Raw genomic sequence first — 20,547 nt, forward strand, 5'->3', positions numbered from 1 at the left:
GGTTAAAGAGTTTAGAGTAATTAAATTATTTATAATTTACCTAAATTACAATATATCTTATCTAATTCAAAAATTTATCTAAAATTTTTAATATTTAATTTATCATATTATTCTGAAATTGATATAAAAATAGTAACAAACAAATTTATATATAGAAAATTAACACGAAATTAATTAATAAAAAGAAAATTATATGGATCCCATTCATCACGTTATGCATTTGCCTGTAAGTCCAAGATTTTAGTTTCTAGATAGTATTTAGCTAACGGCCCATCCCAATTTTGAATAAATTTTCGTGGGCTAAACCCAATAACAGGCCCAAATTCCACGCAATCTCGACGACATCGTTTCAAAGCTTGTTTCTCAGTGCGCTGATTCAAGAATCACCTGGCAAAATTCTCCATTGTAGTGATAAAGCTGGGAAGTTGAAATCACATGTTTCTCTGTTAGAACTTCGCATCTTATTCAAATTTCTGCTACAAAAGTTTAAGTGGTAAGTATTCTTTTCTGGGATGCTAATTATTATTCTTTACTTTGATACTGTAATTTTTTTTTTCTTTCTAGTTTTATTTTTGTTTCTTTTGATATTTTTTCCTTTCCCTCGTGAACTGTCATTGTTATGGCCTTATCTTTGATGCCCATTGAGTTCCTTCAATTGAATAACAGCAGGGTTTTTTTTCCTCTCCTTAATATTGTGTTGTGCATAAAGTTATGCACTTCTGCTAACTTGATGTATTTATATAATCTTAGGCTGCATTCAAATTCATAATAACACAAGCAATAACTTGTCCTCTTGAAACTATATTTCAATTTCTAAATTTGAGTCATTGCATTGGATTTTAAATCCACTGCTCTGGAGTCATTTTAAATCATTCCTTTAAATTCTCCCACAAGTCCAATTGCTACCTTATTTTTATTGTAATTTAACTGATAAAATTGTTTCTATTTTGTGCATGCCTCTTAGAGCAAGACTTTGATTTGAGCAATTTTTGGGGGGATTTCTAATGCATTTTTTGGTGGTCGTTTCATGTTTGCACGTATAATAGATAGACGTCACTGTGGTTTTTTTGGATGTTGAAAATGGATTCTCTTAGCCTATGCATTCAAATTCTCTATCTCTATTTTTTTTTTACCTTTGCTTTATTCTGTGACAATTTGTTGTTAGAAGGATAAATATTTTGTTTTTCTTATTGAGGATATTTTATTTGTGTTTTTGTGTGCATGCTTGTATTTTCTTGGTAAGGAATGGAAACTTATTTGGACTTAAATTCAATAGCTTGATGGATTGGTTTGTATCGACTGCAAGTTGATGGGATTATGTTTGATTCTTGATTTAGAATCTCTTTGTGTAGGGCTACTCTTTCTCGAACTTCCTGTAAGGTTTTGTGAACATGATGGTCTGTTCTCCCATCAGTACGTGCACAAAAAATGTGACCTGCTTAATTTGGACTGCCCGGAGACGAATGAGCAATCATGCCTTTGATATTATCCAAGTACCTTCTACTTCGTACTGTTTCCATAGCTTGAACATGCGTCCAAAACTACCCTACACTTCTATATATGTGTCTTCTTCGGACCATTGTTTGTTGACTGATGGGTCTAAATCATCTGGACGAACAAGTATTGGATGCAAATCCAAAAATAAGACTTATTGCCATTCGTTGGCAATCAATCTTGTTAATTCTAGATTCAATCGGAAGATGAGTCTTGGTCTCTCAACTGGATACAGAATCATGAATACAAGGCTTCAGGTTCCTGAGAAAACAATTGCTTCCAAAATTAAGTATAATATCGAACCTGTTTCTTGGCAACGACGACGAGCATCTGCTGGATTCTTTATTGCATTGTTGGTTTGTTTTTCAACCACCACACCTACACATGCTGAATCCCCTGAGGGAAATGAGAAGGAAAAGAAAGTCTTTTCCGACTACTCAGTGATTGGTCTGTAGTGTATCATTCATCTTCCATGTACTCTTTATCCAGAATGCATGATTTTTTTCCCGTACATTGAATTCACTGATTATGATGACACATATTTTGTAGTGTAGAATATATGATGTTCCTATGCTTCTCTTATTCATTTCCATGATGTAGATTACTGTTTCATGCTATACAGGTATACCTGGTGATGGGAGATGCTTGTTTCGATCTGTTGCCCATGGAGCTTGCGTACGATCGGGAAAGAGCCCTCCGAACGAGATCCTTCAGAAGGACCTAGCGGACGGGTTAAGGGGTAAGGTATGTCTAAGGTCTCCCTTTATGTACTTTTGTCAATAACAACAAGGAATTCATTAAAAAACTTAATAATCATAATAATCTCGTGAAAAACGGGTTAGCTTGATTAGTTTAATGACACTCCTCTCCTTGTTGCTGCAATCTTTTTTAAGCCAAATCTCAATTGATGTCGCAAAAAATAGCTTGTGGAGACATAATCTTATTGGCCACGGTAATTTGTGTGAATCTTATCATACAATGCCACATCAACGACCAGCTGAAAGTGTCGTTTAGAACATTTCGATGTAATTTTGCCTTGGTAATATGTGCCACGAGTCCTCTAATTGTTGGTCTGCTAAGTGTGTTAGGTGGTTGATGAACTTGTCAAAAGACGGGAAGAGACAGAATGGTAAGTCTATTTTTTCACTTATTTGACATGGTGAATACCATTTTCGTTATCGACTGAGTCTGTTTGTGTAAATGACTTAGCCACATTAGCATGCCATCAATAAAGTTTCCATCTTCTTCCGCATTTCACATTGTTAAAAATTCAATAACTGAAGTTTTCACCGATCTTCAGGTTTATAGAAGGCGATTTCGACACTTATGTTTCAAACATGAGGAAGCCTCACGAATGGGGAGGTGAACCGGAACTATTAATGGCTTCTCATGTACTTCAGTAAGTGCATGTTTTGAGTTGCATTTGTATGCACATATTTGTATCTTGGGGCATCTAATCTTTTACTGATCTTCATGTCCACTTGGAAATGTGCTTCTTTTGAGTGGATAATTTTGTTTCTGTAAACTTTTTCCATGGACCGCGGTATCTGTAGTATGACCGCAATCTCCTTGTTTTTCTCTAACTGTATTTTAAATATGATAAAATCATTATTTCTATGTGATAAGTCTAGTCACCATTCTGCTAAGGAATGCAAAATTGCTGCTATGGATTTAAGTTGCCTGGAGGTTATTCATTTTGCGTTTTGTTTGGTTCTAGTATGAATAAATGCTAATTTCACACCCTTCCTCGCCCCAACAGAAATCGACAGCAGAAACTACGATTCATTACATTTAATGATTATAACTTTTTCAGGATGCCTATAACGGTCTACATGTATGACCGAAATTCTGGTGGCCTGATATCTATTGCGGAGTATGGTCAAGAATATGGCAAGGACAATCCCATTGAAGTCCTCTATCATGGTTTCGGTCATTATGATGCGCTTCATGTACCTGGTCAGAGAGGGGCAAGGTCGAGACTTTGAGATTCCGATGATAATCTTGTACAAGATGATCTTTCTCCGAAGAGGAAACCATTTTTTTTTGTGTTTCCGGTGTAACCTAAGAAATACAGGTCGATTGGTGAAATATGAAGATGATTCATAGAATGGGTAATCGTTACCGTGTTATTGTTACTTCATATTGTCCTCTTCGTTATGAATCGGGTTATGTTCCTTGATTCCCTGCACTGGAATTTTGTTCAATAGTATATGCAGGGAATATCTTTATTTTTTGAACCTTTGAGCAGTCTGTGTATTCAATAAATATTATAGTCGTCTGATGTAAGAGAGTTTCTTGTTGTGGATGAAGTTGATTTACATACCACCTTTTATGGATGAATTTTACGTTTAATAAGTCAGTTTCAGCTCATTTTGTGTATTCTTTTAGTTTGGTTATTTTTATTTATTTTCTATATTATTATGATAAAAAAAAAATTGTGAAGTCACTAATTTGTCCCTAAAAAAACCCTTGTATCCAACGACTTCATTAAAGACAAAAATAAATGGTTATGAGTTGGTAGAATTGATGAGTATTTGATCGATAATTCTTACGAACGTTTTCTAGGCTTATTCAATTTTTAAATCAGTATCAGCCGCAGATTTCATCGTCACAAATGTTTTAAAAAAAGGTAAAAAAAAATGTTTAGGTTTTTAAAATAAAATAAAATAAATGATCGAAAACAATTTTTTTTTTATTTAAAAAAAGGTAATCTAGTACTAGATAATAACTAATAAATAAATTTGTACATGGAAACGGTTAAATGGGTCCCGCACATACCGTTGGTCTCCATTCTTTGGCTGGGCTTCCCTCCTCAAAACTCATTCTTGTATGTACTAGATCATCTTTCCTTTAATAGCTTTTTCTTCATATCAGATTCGTAGGAACCCTAGTTTTCTTGATCGATTTGCATGAAGAATAATTACTCCTTTGATTTCCCGTTTGATCCATTCATTGAAAAACGTATTGACAAAAGGGGGAAAAAGCTACCCATTGCGCAATTTGGTTGATATTGCCGTATTCGGAGATTTATGCTACTGTTGGGGAGGATATTTCTGCCAAGGAGGAGGATATAGGGTAGGATTAAAATTTCGCTCGAAGGTTTGTGACGATGTCAAATTTATATGGTGGAGATTTTAATCAGAAGATTGATTATGTGTTTAAGATTGTTCTGATTGGGGATTCTGCGGTGGGGAAATCCCAATTGCTGGCTAGGTTTGCGAGAAATGAATTCAGTTTGGAATCGAAGGCCACAATTGGGGTTGAATTCCAGACCAAGACCCTAGTTATTGACAACAAGACTGTGAAGGCGCAGATTTGGGACACTGCTGGTCAAGAGAGGTTTCATCCTTGAATACCCTTTTGTTGAAATCATGCATGTTTTCTCTGCAAGTGTTTTGAATTATTTAAAAACTTGTTATCGATTTGGATTATGATGCTCTGTTGCTCTGCAATATTGGAATTCAATAATAATCTGAGTTTAATTTATCTGCACATTCGGACAAGTTGTATCTGCATGATTATGGCAGCATTGCTAAAATCTCATTCAAGATATCTGGCTATAATTTTTGACATGATGCTCTGTTGCATTGCATGCAACCCAGAAGAACGTTACGATGCTTAATTCAGTAAATGCAGATGAATATCAGATAAACGGCAGATTGCAAAAAGATTTGCCGGCACGCGAACCATTAGTCCTAGATAAATCGTAAAAGTAGAGGAAGAGGTAAAGATATTGCGATGAGAGGATGCAGAGGGAAAGGGACAAGAAATTTGTGCCTGAATTTTGATGTATACAATAAATGAATCCGAACCCTGACTTATACTACAATCTTTGATCTTCGTTTAGCCTTTCCTTTCCTCTCCTATTTTTTTGTTTCTTTTCTTTCTTTTATTTTGTTTTGGTTTCATAGGTACCGAGCAGTAACAAGCGCCTACTACCGAGGCGCTGTTGGTGCAATGCTGGTTTACGACATGACAAAGCGACAGTCGTTTGATCACATGGCTCGATGGCTTGAGGAACTGAGAGGCCATGCTGATAAAAACATTGTGATAATGCTCATTGGCAACAAATGTGATCTGGGTACTCTTCGAGCAGTTCCTACAGAGGATGCTCAAGAGTTTGCTGAAAGAGAGAACTTGTACTTCATGGAGACGTCGGCCCTTGAAGCAACCAACGTCGAAAGCGCGTTCATGACCATCTTGACTGAGATATATCGAATCATAAGCAAGAAATCACTTGCTGCCGCTGATGTTATGGATTACGGGAAATCAGCATCGTTGAAGGGTACTAAGATTGTTGTTCCTGGTCAGGACATGAATCCCAAAAAGGGTGGATGTTGCAGGAGCTCTTGAATGTTTTACTTAAATATTTTGGCACTCATTATTTGAACTATGCACCCTTTTTGACATAACATGGCTTGTGCTTAAAGTAATGGTTTGGGTTTAACGTACTCTTGTTCGATTCGAATTAGTGTTTTGTACACAAAAAGATAATTACTTTTTATATGGGAATCAGTGAAAACTAAAATTGCAAACAAATTAAACACATACGAATATTATTTTATTGGCGTTCAAAATATTTCCGATCAAGCCAACTCTCAACATTTCAACTATATTATAATTTTTTCGACACTAAATGATACTAAATTAAAACTTGAGTAACTATTTCAGACATATATTTAACAAAACTTAGATGAATAATTCGACACAACTCATTTGTATCCTGGTTCGACACCAACCGATTCGACTTATATTCTTCATTTATTTTATCTATCTACACAAAAACGTTATGTATGTCACCACACAAAAACTAGATAGCCATACAAACAATAAGAGGTCAACTGCTACTCTCAACAGTCCAAACATATTACAAACAAATCCATGTTCCAGGGTGGACATTTGAGGCCGCAAACGGCAAAACATAACTTCTGAGGTTGTTATCATACTATTGCTTCAAATTAAGCACTATGATTTATAAATTACATATAAATCATGTGTCTTTAACAATGTACAAGAAACTAGGACCTATACTGCATCTCGATTAAAATATGGACAGTAAAAAAAAAAACGATCATCGAACCATTGGGCATCACAATTAACAGTGAGAACCAACAACCATACATCAAAAAACTTAAATTGCAAGTGCATGATAAGGTCTCGGTTTCATACTTTCATATAATCTACCAGTATAGATGAAGGATACACCTCATCCAGAACATATCAAGTCAATCGACAACCTATGCAACTAGAAAATAGAGATTGATGCATCTGTCTCCTACACAACCAACTTTTGAACGTAGATTACCAGGGGAAAAAAATTAAAAGAACCTGAAAATTCGCAAAATATGCAAAGTATTGAGACAGATTACACATCATACCACAACACGAACTTCACCACTTGGTGTAACATTTGGATCAAACGAGATCCATTCGGACTAAAACCGTATTTAAAATCAACTTAATGAAAATGGGAATGAACTCGAACCACTTACAACATATAGTCTGTTCTAGCAGGCAACCTTCGGAAGAAGTTGAGTGGCACGGAAGGAAGCTTGTATCGGAACCTGGGATGTCTTAACACATAAAATCCTGTCAGAAGAGCCACGACCTGGAAAGGCGTCACATAGAGAACTATGGCAGCAACTAAACAGAAAATGACAAACAAAGCAGTAGCTCTGGGATCTCGCCAGCTTAACAGGGACTGAAGCCTCTCCCCTTGTGTTGCCAAGTCCCCAACAACAGTTTGAATCCGTCCAGCAATGCTTCGAAGACGGTCATACCTCATCCGTACAATGTCAGCAGGCCGCGATGTCGGAAAAGTATCAAATTCCTCATCCAATTCATCTGGATGAGCATTATCTGCACAAGAGAGGCGGGTATCCATGTGGGGTGGATTCCTTGGTCTCCATCTATAGTACCATACTCCAATCAAGAACAAGTAGAGAAAAATAGTTGGTAATATAAGCTCTGGATACATAACCAGGATTAAGAACAAGATGTGAATCAGAACGGTGGTGATGGGATTCTTCCAATTGCATATCTGATCAAACCATTTACCAACGGCGATCAACCCACTCAAAACCCCCATAATACGGAAAAAGTTTGCTTTGCTTCTTCTCATACTCCACATGTGAGAGCCCACATCGAGCATATATTCCACCACCTCCTTCCTCAAAGGCGGCTCGGCTCGACTCAGCCTCATGGAGACTATCTGAGTGGCTTGGTGCCTCAAGCTGTCGAGCTGACCGACAGTTAGTGGATAAATGTAGTGCATTTTGGGAAGCAATGGTTGGGAGTACATATGCATCATGTTTAACAAAGATGAGCAAGTGAAACGTACAGCCAAATGAATTTCACCCATCTTTTTGACACCGTTGGGATGCAAGACAAGAAGAGGATATGAGTGTGTGTACACACGGTCTGTTTCTAAAGTAGAAAGTCGAATTCGGACCTTTCCTATTCGAGTATCCCTTCCAACTTTATCTCCACCTTGAAAATGACAGTTATCAAACACACCAATGGTTATTACAGTGCAAGGGTCAAACACTTCCCATGTGTACTGTTCGTTCCACTTGGGAGAAAAACTGTCAATAATTGTCCTTGTCCTTACCCACTTCTGTCCGAATTTGGCAACACAATAAGCATCTGTTGCTGCCCTCCCATCTTTGCTTTTCATGGGCGACAGCCCCTGAGCATTCAAAATACCTAATTCCAGAACGCCAATGCTTGATTTCCACAACTGCTTTGCTGTTGGTCTAAGATCACTGCTGTAGTGAGTCGACTCATCAAGAACATGGTAACCACCTTCCAAGCAAATTCTCATATGAATCCTGCTCGCAAACTTGACTTCTTTTTTCTTTTCACCTTCGACTAAAATATGTTTCTCGAGATTAAACCACCTTGTATTTATCGGTTTATGATCCAATCTCCTGTCTACATACTGCAAAGGTATACCACATCTTCCAAGGACTTCATCTTTGTTTGGAGCAACTCGGTCTTCTACACTCAAAATCAATGGCTCCTCGAATGGTTCTGCAGCCACAAACATCAAATCCTCATTCCACATAGGATTGATACTTTTGTTCATGGAAATCCTTGTCTTCAGTGCCTGATTTCCCAAGATGGCCTTCACAAAAACTTCTGGAAACCTACTTTTATCAGTTGGCTGCAAATCCTGAGCTTCGATTACATTTACCCTCAAATACCAAAGCTTTGGAGACAGATAGACCTTCGACCTGATAGTCGCAATACTATCTGCACCACTCACTGTTGCAGCATCAGAATGCCAGGCCTCAGGAAAAGCTTCATCCGCTTGAGTACCCATCCAAACAGCTAACATCAACTCCCCTTTCGCCTTATCATTCTTCCTATCCTCCAGCCGATACCACTGTGGGGCAAGAGGACTATCTGGGGGAACCCTTTTCGGAATATCATTCAAGTCAAACAGCACCCGACCGATAAAATCGTCTTTCACTACATCCTTATCTTTTACAGTGACCTCAAGCACCGAGGCTTGAATCCGATCCTTGGAGAAAGCAAACACCTGATTCCATTCAGGGTTCGACTTCTTTTCAAAATGACGGGTCGTTCCCTTATAGTTACCAAGCTTAACCTCAGCATAAGGATCGCAGCCACCAGTCACGTCCTTCCCAGGTAAATCTTTTGCCTTAACAACACGGACATAAAGGTATTGCATTTGCTCGACCAGGTCATAGGTGCTCGTGAGCTTGTCTCCGGTGACCTTCCCTCCACCTAGGTGGGGGTTGGTCTCCTTAAGAGAAAAATCTTCTGGCGGAGGCCTCTGCATTTCTTTTTACCCGCAAAAAACTAAATCCGGAAGCAGGCACAATATCTTTGTAGATCTCAGCAGAAATTAATTATAAGCACTTCCTAAATAAGAATCACCGATCGAACTGCCAATGTATCACGGAAAAATCACTAAAGTGGGCTTACAGGGGGTAATGAACACCAAAAAAATAAGAAAAAGAACCAAATCTAGCATCATATACTTTTGAAAAAAAATAAACTGAAAGCAAATATGATAGATAGGTAAAAAAACCTTCATTCACAGCTTCAGATCTGAATGCCTCAAACCTGCAGAACAAAAGCAAAAACATATAACCAGTATAAAAATAACGTCATAAAAATAATCGAAACCAAGAAAGGCGAGAAAGCACAACATACATGTAAAAAAAAAACACCAAACTACAGCTAATTAAAATCACAACTAAGAAAATACAGCCTAACCAACCCATAAAAATCTCGGCTTTTTAGCTTCAATCCGGCAAACACATCAAAAATATTAAAAATAAAAAACACCCACCAGCCTCCCCACCAAATCAGATCCAAAAGCACAAAGCAACTCACCAGACCTTACAATGCAAGCACACCCACTAACAGAAAAGAGAGACTAAACATAGTGGGTGAGCTATATAATGAATATACTCTACGGTTCAAGAAAGCTGAGACGATAAGGTTCTGCAGAGCGAGAAAGAGATTGGAACAAGTGAGGTAAAAAAAAAAGAAAGAAAGAGAGAGAGAGAAAAGCAAACAAGGGTTTTTGTTTTGTTGGCTTTAGGAATCAAGGAAAAAGAAAAGGCGAGAAAACAAAGAAACAGAGAGCTAAAATTAAGACCCCAATTTTCCTTTTTCTTTTCTCCCAAATTTTGCCACTTTTTCCACAGAGAGAAGGAAACAGTGGTGGGGGACAGCGGGAGAGATCCGATGAATCTACTTTGCCAAATACCTCACCGACCCACTGTGTGTTCGGTGTTTTGTATGTTTGAATGTAAGTATACATACTGTTGGGTTTAATCTCGTTGAAACCCTCCAATTATAATTCTATTAATCTCGCACCCCTTATAATAATACTTGTTAATTACGTAGTACACCTTCAATTATTTTTCTCCTTCATTACACTCCCCCCATTGTCGATGTTCAACTCTATTAAAAAAAAAAAAGGAAACATTAAATTTGTTTATATGGCTAATGTTATTTTTCATCTATCATCTTATATCCGACGGGTTGTTGTCGCCGAAATAACATCTATCATCTTATGCTCGACGAGTTGTTGTCGTCGAGTTCATTCATTATCGTGCGCACATGTCATGTATTGTTCGGTTTAATATGTGGATGTAGTGTCAACCAAGAAGTTCATAGTCTTGTTTCTTTTGGTTTTGCTCGAGAAATATAATTCTACTTCAAATAATTGTTTGTTTTTTTAATTCATTTTATATACATTGAATTGGTTGGTTGATATTGAAATATTATTTTCATAAAATAAATAAATAAACCAGAATATCGATTAACTTAATCGGTTATCCAAGTATAATTAGTATGTTAATGCACTTAAATATCACGTGTGTTTAATATTTAATCGACATTAAATAACAATAACCTTTTATTTATGAGTGTTTTCCATAATTTTCATCGATTTTAATTTAAAATGGATTGTAATCTCAACAAATTTTTGTTGAAGCTTAGAATGTATTTTTTTTCGAGTTTGTAAATCACTTTTTTCACGCATTTATTTTTGTATTCATTATGATAAAAAAATATAGTAATATTCCAATGATATTACCGTAGAAATTGAAGGAGAGAAAAACTGGGTTTCACTATATCATTAAAAGTATATGTAAAAATTACACAATAAGATGTTTATATAGTTAGGTTAAATACCAAAAACAATAAAAAGACTATTCTATCCTTATTAACTAATAAATAGAAAAGCTTAATGATAAAAATATAATCTAATATAATCTAACAATTACATTGGTAATGCACCGCTTAGTTCATGGATTGAATATTTATTATGAATGAATAATATAAAGATGATAAGTCAATATATTTGGATTATATAATTGTGAATGACATTAATCCTTGAAAGAACTTGAACAAAACATTGAATTATAAAACATAAACGAGTAATCAATCAATGTGTTATCATTCACACCAATCGATTATTATATAAAATTAATCCAACAATTCAACCAATAAAATGTATAAATAAAACAAATTATAGTTTGGATGTGCTGAACATAAAACATTTAATTCGGGTAATAAAAAATGGATTAAATGGAAAAAAAACTGAATAGCCGAGGGGTGAAATGAAATTGATGCCCTAATTTGTATGTATTTATGTGTGTGTGTGATTGACTAGAGGACGCATGTCACGCATGCGAAGACTTTGGTCGGATCGTCCCACGTGCCAACCCCGTGTATATCGGGCCGAGGTATTTTATAAATTTTAGAAAAAAGAAAAATTCTAACAATTCACATTTTATATTGGGTTTTATATTTGCCACTAAATAATTAAATTGAATTAATTAAAATTGGACAGATAATTCATTATCAATTCATTTAATTTGGGATCCGCTTACGATGTTTGGAATATGGTGCTGATAAGTTGATTACTGATTTTATTTAACACAAGTTGATTACATATTAATAAAGTTGTTGTTTGACACATTATTTTGTTTTAATAATGACCAAGATATTCAAATATTTTTTGGGTTTAAGAGGGTGTTCGAGTTAGTGGGGTAGACGAGCGCTTGACTAAATATCAGAAGTGTGATTCCTCCTATCACTATTTTCTTTGACTAACCCGTCACAAACTTATCTAGTGCGGTTTACATAATTAACGTAGTTTAATTTACTTATTATTGCGTTAGTCCATATATTTTTACCAGTGTTCTAAAAAGCGCGAAAAAGCGCCGCTTAAGCACGATTAAGCGTGAGAAAAAAGCTTCGCTTTGGACAAAAGCGTGAAAAAAGCGGTCAACTCCTTAATTAACCATATTAAGCACAAAAAAGCGTGAAAAATCTAAAAAAAAGCGTGAAAAAGCTCGAAAAAAGCGTGAAAAAATATATTTTTTTAAAATAATATTTAATTAAAATTTTAATTTTATTTTAAATGATAAATATTTAATAATATATATTTTTAAAAAACATTTAAATACATCAAACTTAAATTTGTTTCGTACATTTCTTTTCTTTGCGACTAAGAGATGAAATCTGATCTAACACAAACATTTTATTCTAGATAATTTGTTATTTTGAAACTTACGTTTTTTATAACTTAAAAATTTATTTATTTATTCTTAAAATCTTTAAGTTTATATATTATTTATTCTATTAATTAATTTAATATAATTAAAATTAAAAAAAATAAAAAACGTTTTTTTACGCTTAAGCTTGTTCTAAACTCGCTTAAGCTTGACTGTGACGTTTCGTCACGCTTCACGCTTTTTAGAACCTTGATTTTTACCTAATGCACACAAAAAAAAAGCGGCTGCGGATTCTCAAGTTGAAAAAGGAAAAGAGTGATTCATTGTGCTTATAGGTAAATGTATTTATATGTATGAATATTTTGTGCATGCTAGACATATATGAGTGATTTGCATTCATTTTTACTGCATTTTTATGTATTTGACCATCAACGTATTGGCATGTTATAGTTTTTGCCAATAATAAAGTATAATAGAATTTAGAGGTGAATATAAATAACCAGAAGGGGGATTAAAAAAAATATCGAATAAGGTAGTGTTTGCAACATTTAAAAATAAGTGATTATAGATTTTTTTCTTGACAAATTTGTTTAAAAAAAATCTATAATGACTTATTTATAGAAATTGCAAATGCTACCTAAATTAAACATGTGAAAAAGACGTAATTGAATTTCCCGAATACAATTCAAAATTCTGAATTTTCATTACCAAATATACGTTTATTTCCTAAAATGTTTACTTAAGGACAGAGACATGGAAGAAAATGTCCCTTGAACAAATTTGTTGGGCTCCAGAATCTTAATGAGGCCGTGGTTGGTCCCTATGGCTACTATAATTCAGTATCGTAATGCGAAATTTATTTGATTCCCAACTTTTAAATATAACCAGTGCACCGACGAATACGTTATATATTTGAGTTACGATCCAACGGCATAATAATAATAAATAAATTTTTTTAGAGTAATAATAATAAATAAGTTAGACGAGAAGATACGGTACTTTTTATAAAAAAAAAAATATTTATACAATCTATACAATATAATAATGCATTAACCTCTTAGAATAACTATCTTGATCAAATTAATGGATGTACAAAAATGTTCTTTACTAATTATAAGTTATAACTACCATATTTCAATTTTATTTTTCAATTTAAAAATAGTAAAAAATGTTCATTATTTTTAGATATAATATAAACTATTTATACACGTGAATTTTTACGTGCATGGATTACTAGTTGTAAGAATTTTGTGGAGCTATTTACAATTTAATTTTTATTTTTTTTTAAAGAAAAGCTATTTTTTTAGAGTAAAAAGCAGGAAAAAAAAGAGAGGCTATTTTTTTTTTTCAGCAATAGAGAGAGGCTATTTACAATTATAAGGAACTACATTTTTATTGCTTTTTTGCCCCTGCAATTTAGAAACGGCGTTCATGGAGTTTTGTTTTCTGGCTCTGAATTCTGATATACCCACTCCATAGAAATTCCATCGCTTTTTCAAAAGTTGGTATATTCACATCACATCTCCATAATTTTCTACACAATTCCATTTTACATAAATGGAATAAAATCAGCAATAAAAAGTAGATAAAACTTTTCCATACTTCCCACCACCTGTGCCAAAATACTTTCCCCACAAGCAAACTATTTAAAAGGATTTATGTATAAATATATATATATATATATATATATATATATATATATATTTATGTTTGGATTTTTTTAAATGTCAAAAAGCAAACTATTAACCATTTAAGTAGTTCACATCTTTAAAGAAGATTAGGCATGACATGCATAAATTGGTATATGATCAATTAGGAAGCTTGCATTCATGACAAAATTTTATTTAACTCGGGGCTATTATTTTGATATCATTCTATATATTTATTTAACACCATCATAATTTCATACATTTGTTTATAATAATATAAACTTGGTTTCGATTTTATAAGAAAATTAATCAGAGAACCCAAATTAGTTTTCATCGTCGTTATTATTTTTTTAAAATAAGTTGGATTCTAGACTTTGAGAAAAGAGAGAATATATTTGTGTTTTAAAAAAAACGGGGTAAAAACACAAAAATCTTATGAAATAATTTTACAGATAAATTTTATTTAAAAAATCTTTTACTTTTGAAAAAAATATATATATTACATTTTATGCTAAATATATTATTTTTTTAATTATAAATATAGATTAAATCAATCTCTTTCATCGAACAAAGAAATTAAGGAGAAGAGAGAAAGGAAATGTAAAGCAAAGTCGATGTATTTTCACACATGACAACAGAGTGTCAGGCATGGCGTCTTTTTAGAGAGTGTAGTGTAAAATAGTGGGGTATTTGATTCTTTTACTTTTCTATTATTATTCTCTTTCTATTATTTTTTTTTTTACAAATAATAAATGTGGACCCAAACTCAATTATTCTGAATCCTCATCAATAAGCCAGCCATGTGGATCCCCCCACCCCACCGGATGATATGATACCATGAAGTTGGAAATTATTTTAAACATCAAGAACTTTAAATATTACTAACAACTGTTTAAAAATTAAAATTGCATTGTATTATATTAAAATGAAGTATAACAATATGCAATTACTTCTAAAGCGATAAAAGTTTGATATAAAATCATATTTGTGTGGGAGAATTCATCTCATTGACTAATAATCGGTACAAGAATTATCTCTTGATACAATGGATTTCAAATTCTTATAAAATGAAAGTCATTTGAAATTATTGGATCCAAATTCAACTTTTCCATGTTACTTGTAATTTGTTAGCCTTTAGAATTGGCTGGTCAGACATAAAAATAGCTAAGAGTTGGTGATCCAAAGAATTTGGTGTTGGCCGTGCGGAACGATTTCTCTAAAGAATCTGCTTCAATGGTACTACTACTACCATCTGTGCCACAAGCTGGCTTTTGCACAAGAGACATCAGAGACTCCACGATTTCGGACATCGGTGGCCTGAATTCCTGCTCAGGCTGATCATGATCGTGTTATAGGAATCGAATTCTTGGATATTATTATTATGGTGTAATGATCAATTGGTGTCACGAGAGTACCTGAATGCAGACGGAGACAATGTCAGCAAAACGCGAGAGCGATTTCGAGGACATGGTTTGCTTGATGGATGGATCGATCATCTCTCCCAAAGATGCGTTATCATGAAGCCTGGATGAAGCCCATTTCGCCAATGATTGTTCTGAACTTGATCTTGAACTGCATGATTCAATCAAATATAACATTTCAATGACATTTACCTCAAAACATTCATGTTTGTGTTATCAGATTCTTGATGGTACAATAAACTATAAAGCATAAACACTGTACTTGTCAAAAGGTCTCCGTCCTGTTAAAAGCTCTAAAAGCAACACTCCAAAGGCATACACATCAGCCTTTGTATCGCTAATTCCAGGTTGAGCATGTTCCGGTGCGATGTAGCCACTATCAGAAATAGCCATTTCTGAAGCCTGTGTTTCAATTTTATCTTATATTTTAGTCCTTGACGTCGACAAAAACCTACTACAGATGATGATATTTTGATGTTTACCTTGAGCTTCACGCTGTTGCTCGTAAGGGGTCTCAAGATAGTCAGCCCACAATCGCTAACGTGGGGCGTAAGTGTTTCGTCAAGTAAGATATTTGCAGCCTTTAAGTTGCTATGCGCAACGGGAGGCACGCAGGATGAATGCATGTAACTGTTAATTCCACATACAGAATTGTGATTAAAGAATTAGTGCACGACAGATTACAAGTGAGCTTTGAGTTATACAAGATGGTCTATGAGAAATGGCTTGGAAATACTCACTTCAATGCCTGAGCAATGCCTAGAGAGATGTGAAGGCGTAGACCCCAAGATAATGGTTTGTATGTGATGCGGTGTAAAGTATCTTCAAGGGACAGATTCCTAATATATTCGTACACGAGGAGATATTGGCCATGCTCCATACAGTATCCAAGAAGTGTCACGATGTTAGGGTGCTTCAATCTTGATGTATTTCGAATCACATCCAAGAACTGTTCTTCTTCGATGATGGATAGAGACACCATGTTAATGATTTTAACCGCCAAAATCTAATCAGATTGAAGTGCCCGTCAGAAAACTTCCATTTCTTGAGTTTCAACATAAATACAACTTGAGTTACGTGAATCAAGTTCAGAGCTTTACCGTGCCATCTGGAAACTCAGCTCGGTAAACGGAACCAAGACATCCCTCTCCTAGAATGTTTTCTTGACTGAAGTTGTTGGTAGCTATTTGGAGCTCTCCTAGACTGTAAATTTTTGCAGTTATAGGCATCTTTCTACCAGAGAAACTTTTTCTCTTTGACGCTTTCATCGTTTTCGTTCGAATAGGAGGCAGACGAGAGGGGGTAATCAAAGGGGAGGAGCTGAATCCTGATACGTGTGGGCTGTCCTCTGCAGCCATAGACCACAAATCCATGCCTAAAACAATGAAAAGACAAAAATATACACATGACATGGTCATTGCGACGTTATGAAAACTAAATAACAATAACTTATCACTGATGTCAACAGAATCATATTACAAAGCCGCAACTAGTAAATCCTGAGAATGACCTTGGACTGTGGAAGTAGCTCTATTTCTCGCGGAACCTTCACAACTCCCCATCTCTCCAACTGCTTTCTCACGTGACCGGTGATTGCGAATCACAACAAAAAGAGCTGCAAATGCCGCAATGAGTGTGCCTCCACCAACCAACATAGCTATTCTGGATGGGCCTGGTCTTTTCTTGCCGTGGCCTGATGCTATATGAGTAGGATGGCTCTCAAAAGCAGTTAAATTTGTCACTGGTGGACTGCTGATATTCTGCTCTGTGGGAATAATATCGGGAAATTTCCAGGGCGGATAGTTCGTTTCTTTGTCAAACTTGTTACCCCCAATCCTACATACAGATGAAGGAACAGAGAAACAGAGGATTTAGTTATGCAAATGCAGGAGAGGGAAATGAAGAAAGAAGCTTAGGTAGATGGTGGATGGCTAACATAGCTTTACCATAAGTTGTTTACAGATTGAAACTTCTCTGGAATAATACCACTAAAACGGTTGTCTTCGATATTCCTAGAAAAAAGAAATATGAGCGTAGAAACAAGTACTATAGATACTAACTTAAAACGTTTCTATCTAAAGGAACATACAAGTCATGAAGTGGGAGATCGGCCAAGAAAATTACTGATCCGGTAAATTGATTTCCCTGCAAGAACCTGCAATATAATCCCTCAGTTACTTGGAAACTTATGGACCAGATATTGGCGGTCCCTATCATTCTGAATCCGAAGAAACAAAACTCACAGTCCTGTCAGGTTAGACAAAGATTTGAACGAGGCAGGGAGATCTCCAGTGAAGTTGTTGAATGACAAATCCCTGGTTTAAAAGCTCATTCTTAGCAAAATGCAACGGGGAATATACTAAGATTGAATACAAAGAAAGTGAAAGAATAGCATACATTCCTCTGAGATTCTGAAGGCCACTAAATACATTTCCCAATGGTCCAGATAGCTCATTATGGCTGAAATTTCTGCATGGAAAATTAAAAATTCAGAAGTTTTGTATAATTGCATAACCAAATTATTGAAGCCACTTACAGATGCCTGAGATTTTTCATTAGATCCAGGGAGTATGGAATGCTTTGACTAAATCTATTTCCTGCCAAGTTTCTGCATTCATCAAGTCAAAGAACAGAATTATTAATGCAATAGCTTTTACAGTTGAACTCAATTCTTGCTATAAATATCAAATTTGATTGTCTTACAGGTGTGTGAGATTAAGAGGTAAATCATAAGGTATTTCGCTATCAATGTTATTCGAGCTGAGGTCCCTAATAACATGAAGTTCACAACAAGGGAAAGGTAGGTGAGCACGACGATTCAATGTGACTACATGGCTAATTCAAGCACAAAGAATTCTTCCTAGTACTTACAGCTGCTTCAGATTTCTCAGATTCGAGAGCTGAAACCCGAGATTCCCATTGAGGCCTAGTCCTTTAAGATCACTGCAAGTTTGGTATGCATAAGTAGTTAGTTTTCAAAGTTCACAAGTTTAACCTGATATCCTCTCATATGAGCAATGGAGATTACAGGTGGATTACGGATGACATAGAGCACGAAACTCCAGTCCATAATTCGCCACAAGGGTCTCCGCCTTCTAGTTTCCACCTCTCCAGCTGCACCGGGCTGTTGAGGGACCTGTACAGATCTCGAAGAGCTTGAACTGCATCAAACAAGTCGGATCATCAGTTCATTTCAAAGTTAGTTAATCGAATACCGCCCGAAGAACGCGTAAATAATAAGTTTTAAATCTTATCCTATACATGTAACATATCCTATACAAAATGTGAAAACAAAAGCCCAAATACCGTCAGCTTCATCAGTGATTGCCAAGGCTTGTAACACGAGACTCGTCAAGGATACTATCGCAATCAGACACCACCACTGTTTAGCCATTCTTTTTTTCTCAAGAATCAGAGAAGATATTAACGCCTTCAAATGAAAATAGATCTCCTCAGTCTCGCAATTAGTAAAAGCTAACAACGGTTATTAAACTCGAAACATCAGATAAAGCTCGGCATAAACGGAAGATGTGAAAATCAAGAAAAGTATTTGGATACTGTTCTGTTGCAAGCTTCAATCACAAGCCAAACTAATTATGACGTGCGGAAATCTTCATCAGTGCTTCAATACGTCTCTATATATCTTTATAGGCGTACTCTGCGTGCGTGTGTGTTTCATTACACGCATATACATACACGAGTTTTGAAGATACAACCGGCACACAGATTGAAATGCAAAAAGAAAACACAAACACGAAGATGATAATTCGGAAGAAAGAGAGGGATCCAAGAACTGGGAAATGGGAATCACGAAGACGGGGGATATGGATATCTGTTTGCACCAATTTAACTTAAACAATGGCGATATATGGGCATGCCTGCGTGAGAATGTACATGCATTTGCTGGGAAATTACAGAGAAAATTAGGGTTTCGAAGCTACCTGTGAGACAGAGAAGGATGATTATAGAAAGGAAGAAGCTGAACAGTGTAGAAGAAGAAGCACTGAGTTTGGTGTAAAACGGTTTAAGTGGTTACAGGCGCGTGCGTGACACGGCTTCGTTGGATGCATGATCTTTGCTGAATTCAACAATTCTCATATATTTTGATTTTTTTAAAAACAAATATATTTTTTCTTTTTTTTTTGGGGATAAAATTGAAATTCATCCCTGATATTTGAAATGAATGTCAAACTCATCCCAGATTTTTATATCAAGTGAGGTATGGTTTGGTAGGTAAGATAAAATATCGATTGATTATACATCTTTGTTTTGTTCTGTGTTTGACTCAAATTTTAAAAAAAAACTAATATACTATTATCGTATACAAAATATTATCTTTTTACTATCTTATGTATATTTTTATAACATCCAACAACGTCTTATTTGGTCTCTTTCTCTTGTTGAAAATATTTCAAAAGGACATTTTAGCAGTTTTGGCTCATAGATAATAAAAACAACTTAATTAAATTAAAATAAATCACTTTGATCCATAAAAACAAAATCATTTTGACCCATTGAAATAGAAAGAAAAGAGAACCAAAAATCTATACTTTGAGTTGTATATCTATTTGTGTTGTTTATGCGAAAGCTAGCTGATTGATTATTCCAATTGCTTTGCCAATTAGAGATGTTACTATTACTTTATGTTTGTTCAATATTTTTCTCACACTATCTAATTTTGGATATGTTACTCTATATTTTAAATTTTTATTATTTTGCTAATTTATCATTTATTGTTGCATTTGCTCAATTTCTAAAAATTTATTTAGATATCCATATAATTTTAATATAATTATAGAGATTTTTACTGATATAAAATTGACAAGAAAATTACTTATTTAACTTGAAAGAATAAAATTTAATTTTTTAAAAGTGAATATTGAATTTAATTTGTATTAAATAAAACAAAAAGGTATTTAAGTAAAATGATTCAAAAAAGGGAGATGAATGATGTCTTGAATTCATTTGAAAGGTCGG

General features: G+C 34.8%; 4 protein-coding genes across 6 annotated transcripts; 2 read left to right on the plus strand and 2 right to left on the minus strand.

The window, feature by feature from the left end:
- The first annotated feature begins 371 nt into the window (after positions 1 to 371).
- LOC140873251 (OVARIAN TUMOR DOMAIN-containing deubiquitinating enzyme 4-like) lies at positions 372 to 3,594 on the plus strand. Its single transcript, XM_073276314.1, has 6 exons — positions 372 to 493; positions 1,353 to 1,941; positions 2,117 to 2,238; positions 2,583 to 2,623; positions 2,795 to 2,893; positions 3,308 to 3,594. The coding sequence occupies exons 2-6, from the start codon at positions 1,392 to 1,394 to the stop codon at positions 3,477 to 3,479; spliced, it is 984 nt and encodes a 327-aa protein (XP_073132415.1). The 5' UTR covers positions 372 to 493; positions 1,353 to 1,391; the 3' UTR covers positions 3,480 to 3,594.
- A 707-nt stretch (positions 3,595 to 4,301) lies between these two features.
- Positions 4,302 to 5,893, plus strand: LOC140872994 (ras-related protein RABA4d). The gene is made up of 2 exons (XM_073275939.1): positions 4,302 to 4,833; positions 5,406 to 5,893. The coding sequence occupies exons 1-2, from the start codon at positions 4,604 to 4,606 to the stop codon at positions 5,845 to 5,847; spliced, it is 672 nt and encodes a 223-aa protein (XP_073132040.1). The 5' UTR covers positions 4,302 to 4,603; the 3' UTR covers positions 5,848 to 5,893.
- A 748-nt stretch (positions 5,894 to 6,641) lies between these two features.
- On the minus strand, positions 6,642 to 10,239 carry LOC140873049 (FT-interacting protein 3). 2 transcript variants are annotated; one of them, XM_073276027.1, is made up of 3 exons: positions 9,867 to 10,239; positions 9,554 to 9,588; positions 6,642 to 9,407 (listed from the first exon to the last, which is right to left on the minus strand). In XM_073276027.1, exon 3 carries the CDS (start codon positions 9,299 to 9,301, stop codon positions 6,983 to 6,985), a length of 2,319 nt encoding a protein of 772 aa, XP_073132128.1. In that variant the 5' UTR covers positions 9,302 to 9,407; positions 9,554 to 9,588; positions 9,867 to 10,239; the 3' UTR covers positions 6,642 to 6,982. The 2 variants fall into 2 exon arrangements, with proteins under 2 accessions (XP_073132128.1, XP_073132127.1); XM_073276026.1 differs by having other exon boundaries at positions 9,862 to 10,239.
- Positions 10,240 to 15,148: 4,909 nt separating this feature from the next.
- Positions 15,149 to 19,619, minus strand: LOC140873279 (protein STRUBBELIG-RECEPTOR FAMILY 2). 2 transcript variants are annotated; one of them, XM_073276365.1, is made up of 17 exons: positions 19,512 to 19,619; positions 18,877 to 19,000; positions 18,599 to 18,731; positions 18,442 to 18,513; positions 18,274 to 18,339; positions 18,107 to 18,178; positions 17,968 to 18,039; positions 17,814 to 17,885; positions 17,660 to 17,725; positions 17,517 to 17,582; positions 17,081 to 17,406; positions 16,671 to 16,945; positions 16,311 to 16,576; positions 16,053 to 16,200; positions 15,833 to 15,972; positions 15,565 to 15,721; positions 15,149 to 15,483 (listed from the first exon to the last, which is right to left on the minus strand). In XM_073276365.1, the coding sequence occupies exons 2-17, from the start codon at positions 18,962 to 18,964 to the stop codon at positions 15,298 to 15,300; spliced, it is 2,205 nt and encodes a 734-aa protein (XP_073132466.1). In that variant the 5' UTR covers positions 18,965 to 19,000; positions 19,512 to 19,619; the 3' UTR covers positions 15,149 to 15,297. The 2 variants fall into 2 exon arrangements, with proteins under 2 accessions (XP_073132466.1, XP_073132467.1); XM_073276366.1 differs by lacking the exon at positions 19,512 to 19,619 and having other exon boundaries at positions 15,149 to 15,474; positions 18,877 to 19,079.
- Positions 19,620 to 20,547: the final 928 nt, after the last annotated feature.

This window comes from Henckelia pumila, unplaced genomic scaffold, assembly GCF_033568475.1.
Source record: "Henckelia pumila isolate YLH828 unplaced genomic scaffold, ASM3356847v2 CTG_525:::fragment_3, whole genome shotgun sequence".
Taxonomy (NCBI): Eukaryota; Viridiplantae; Streptophyta; class Magnoliopsida; order Lamiales; family Gesneriaceae; genus Henckelia; species Henckelia pumila.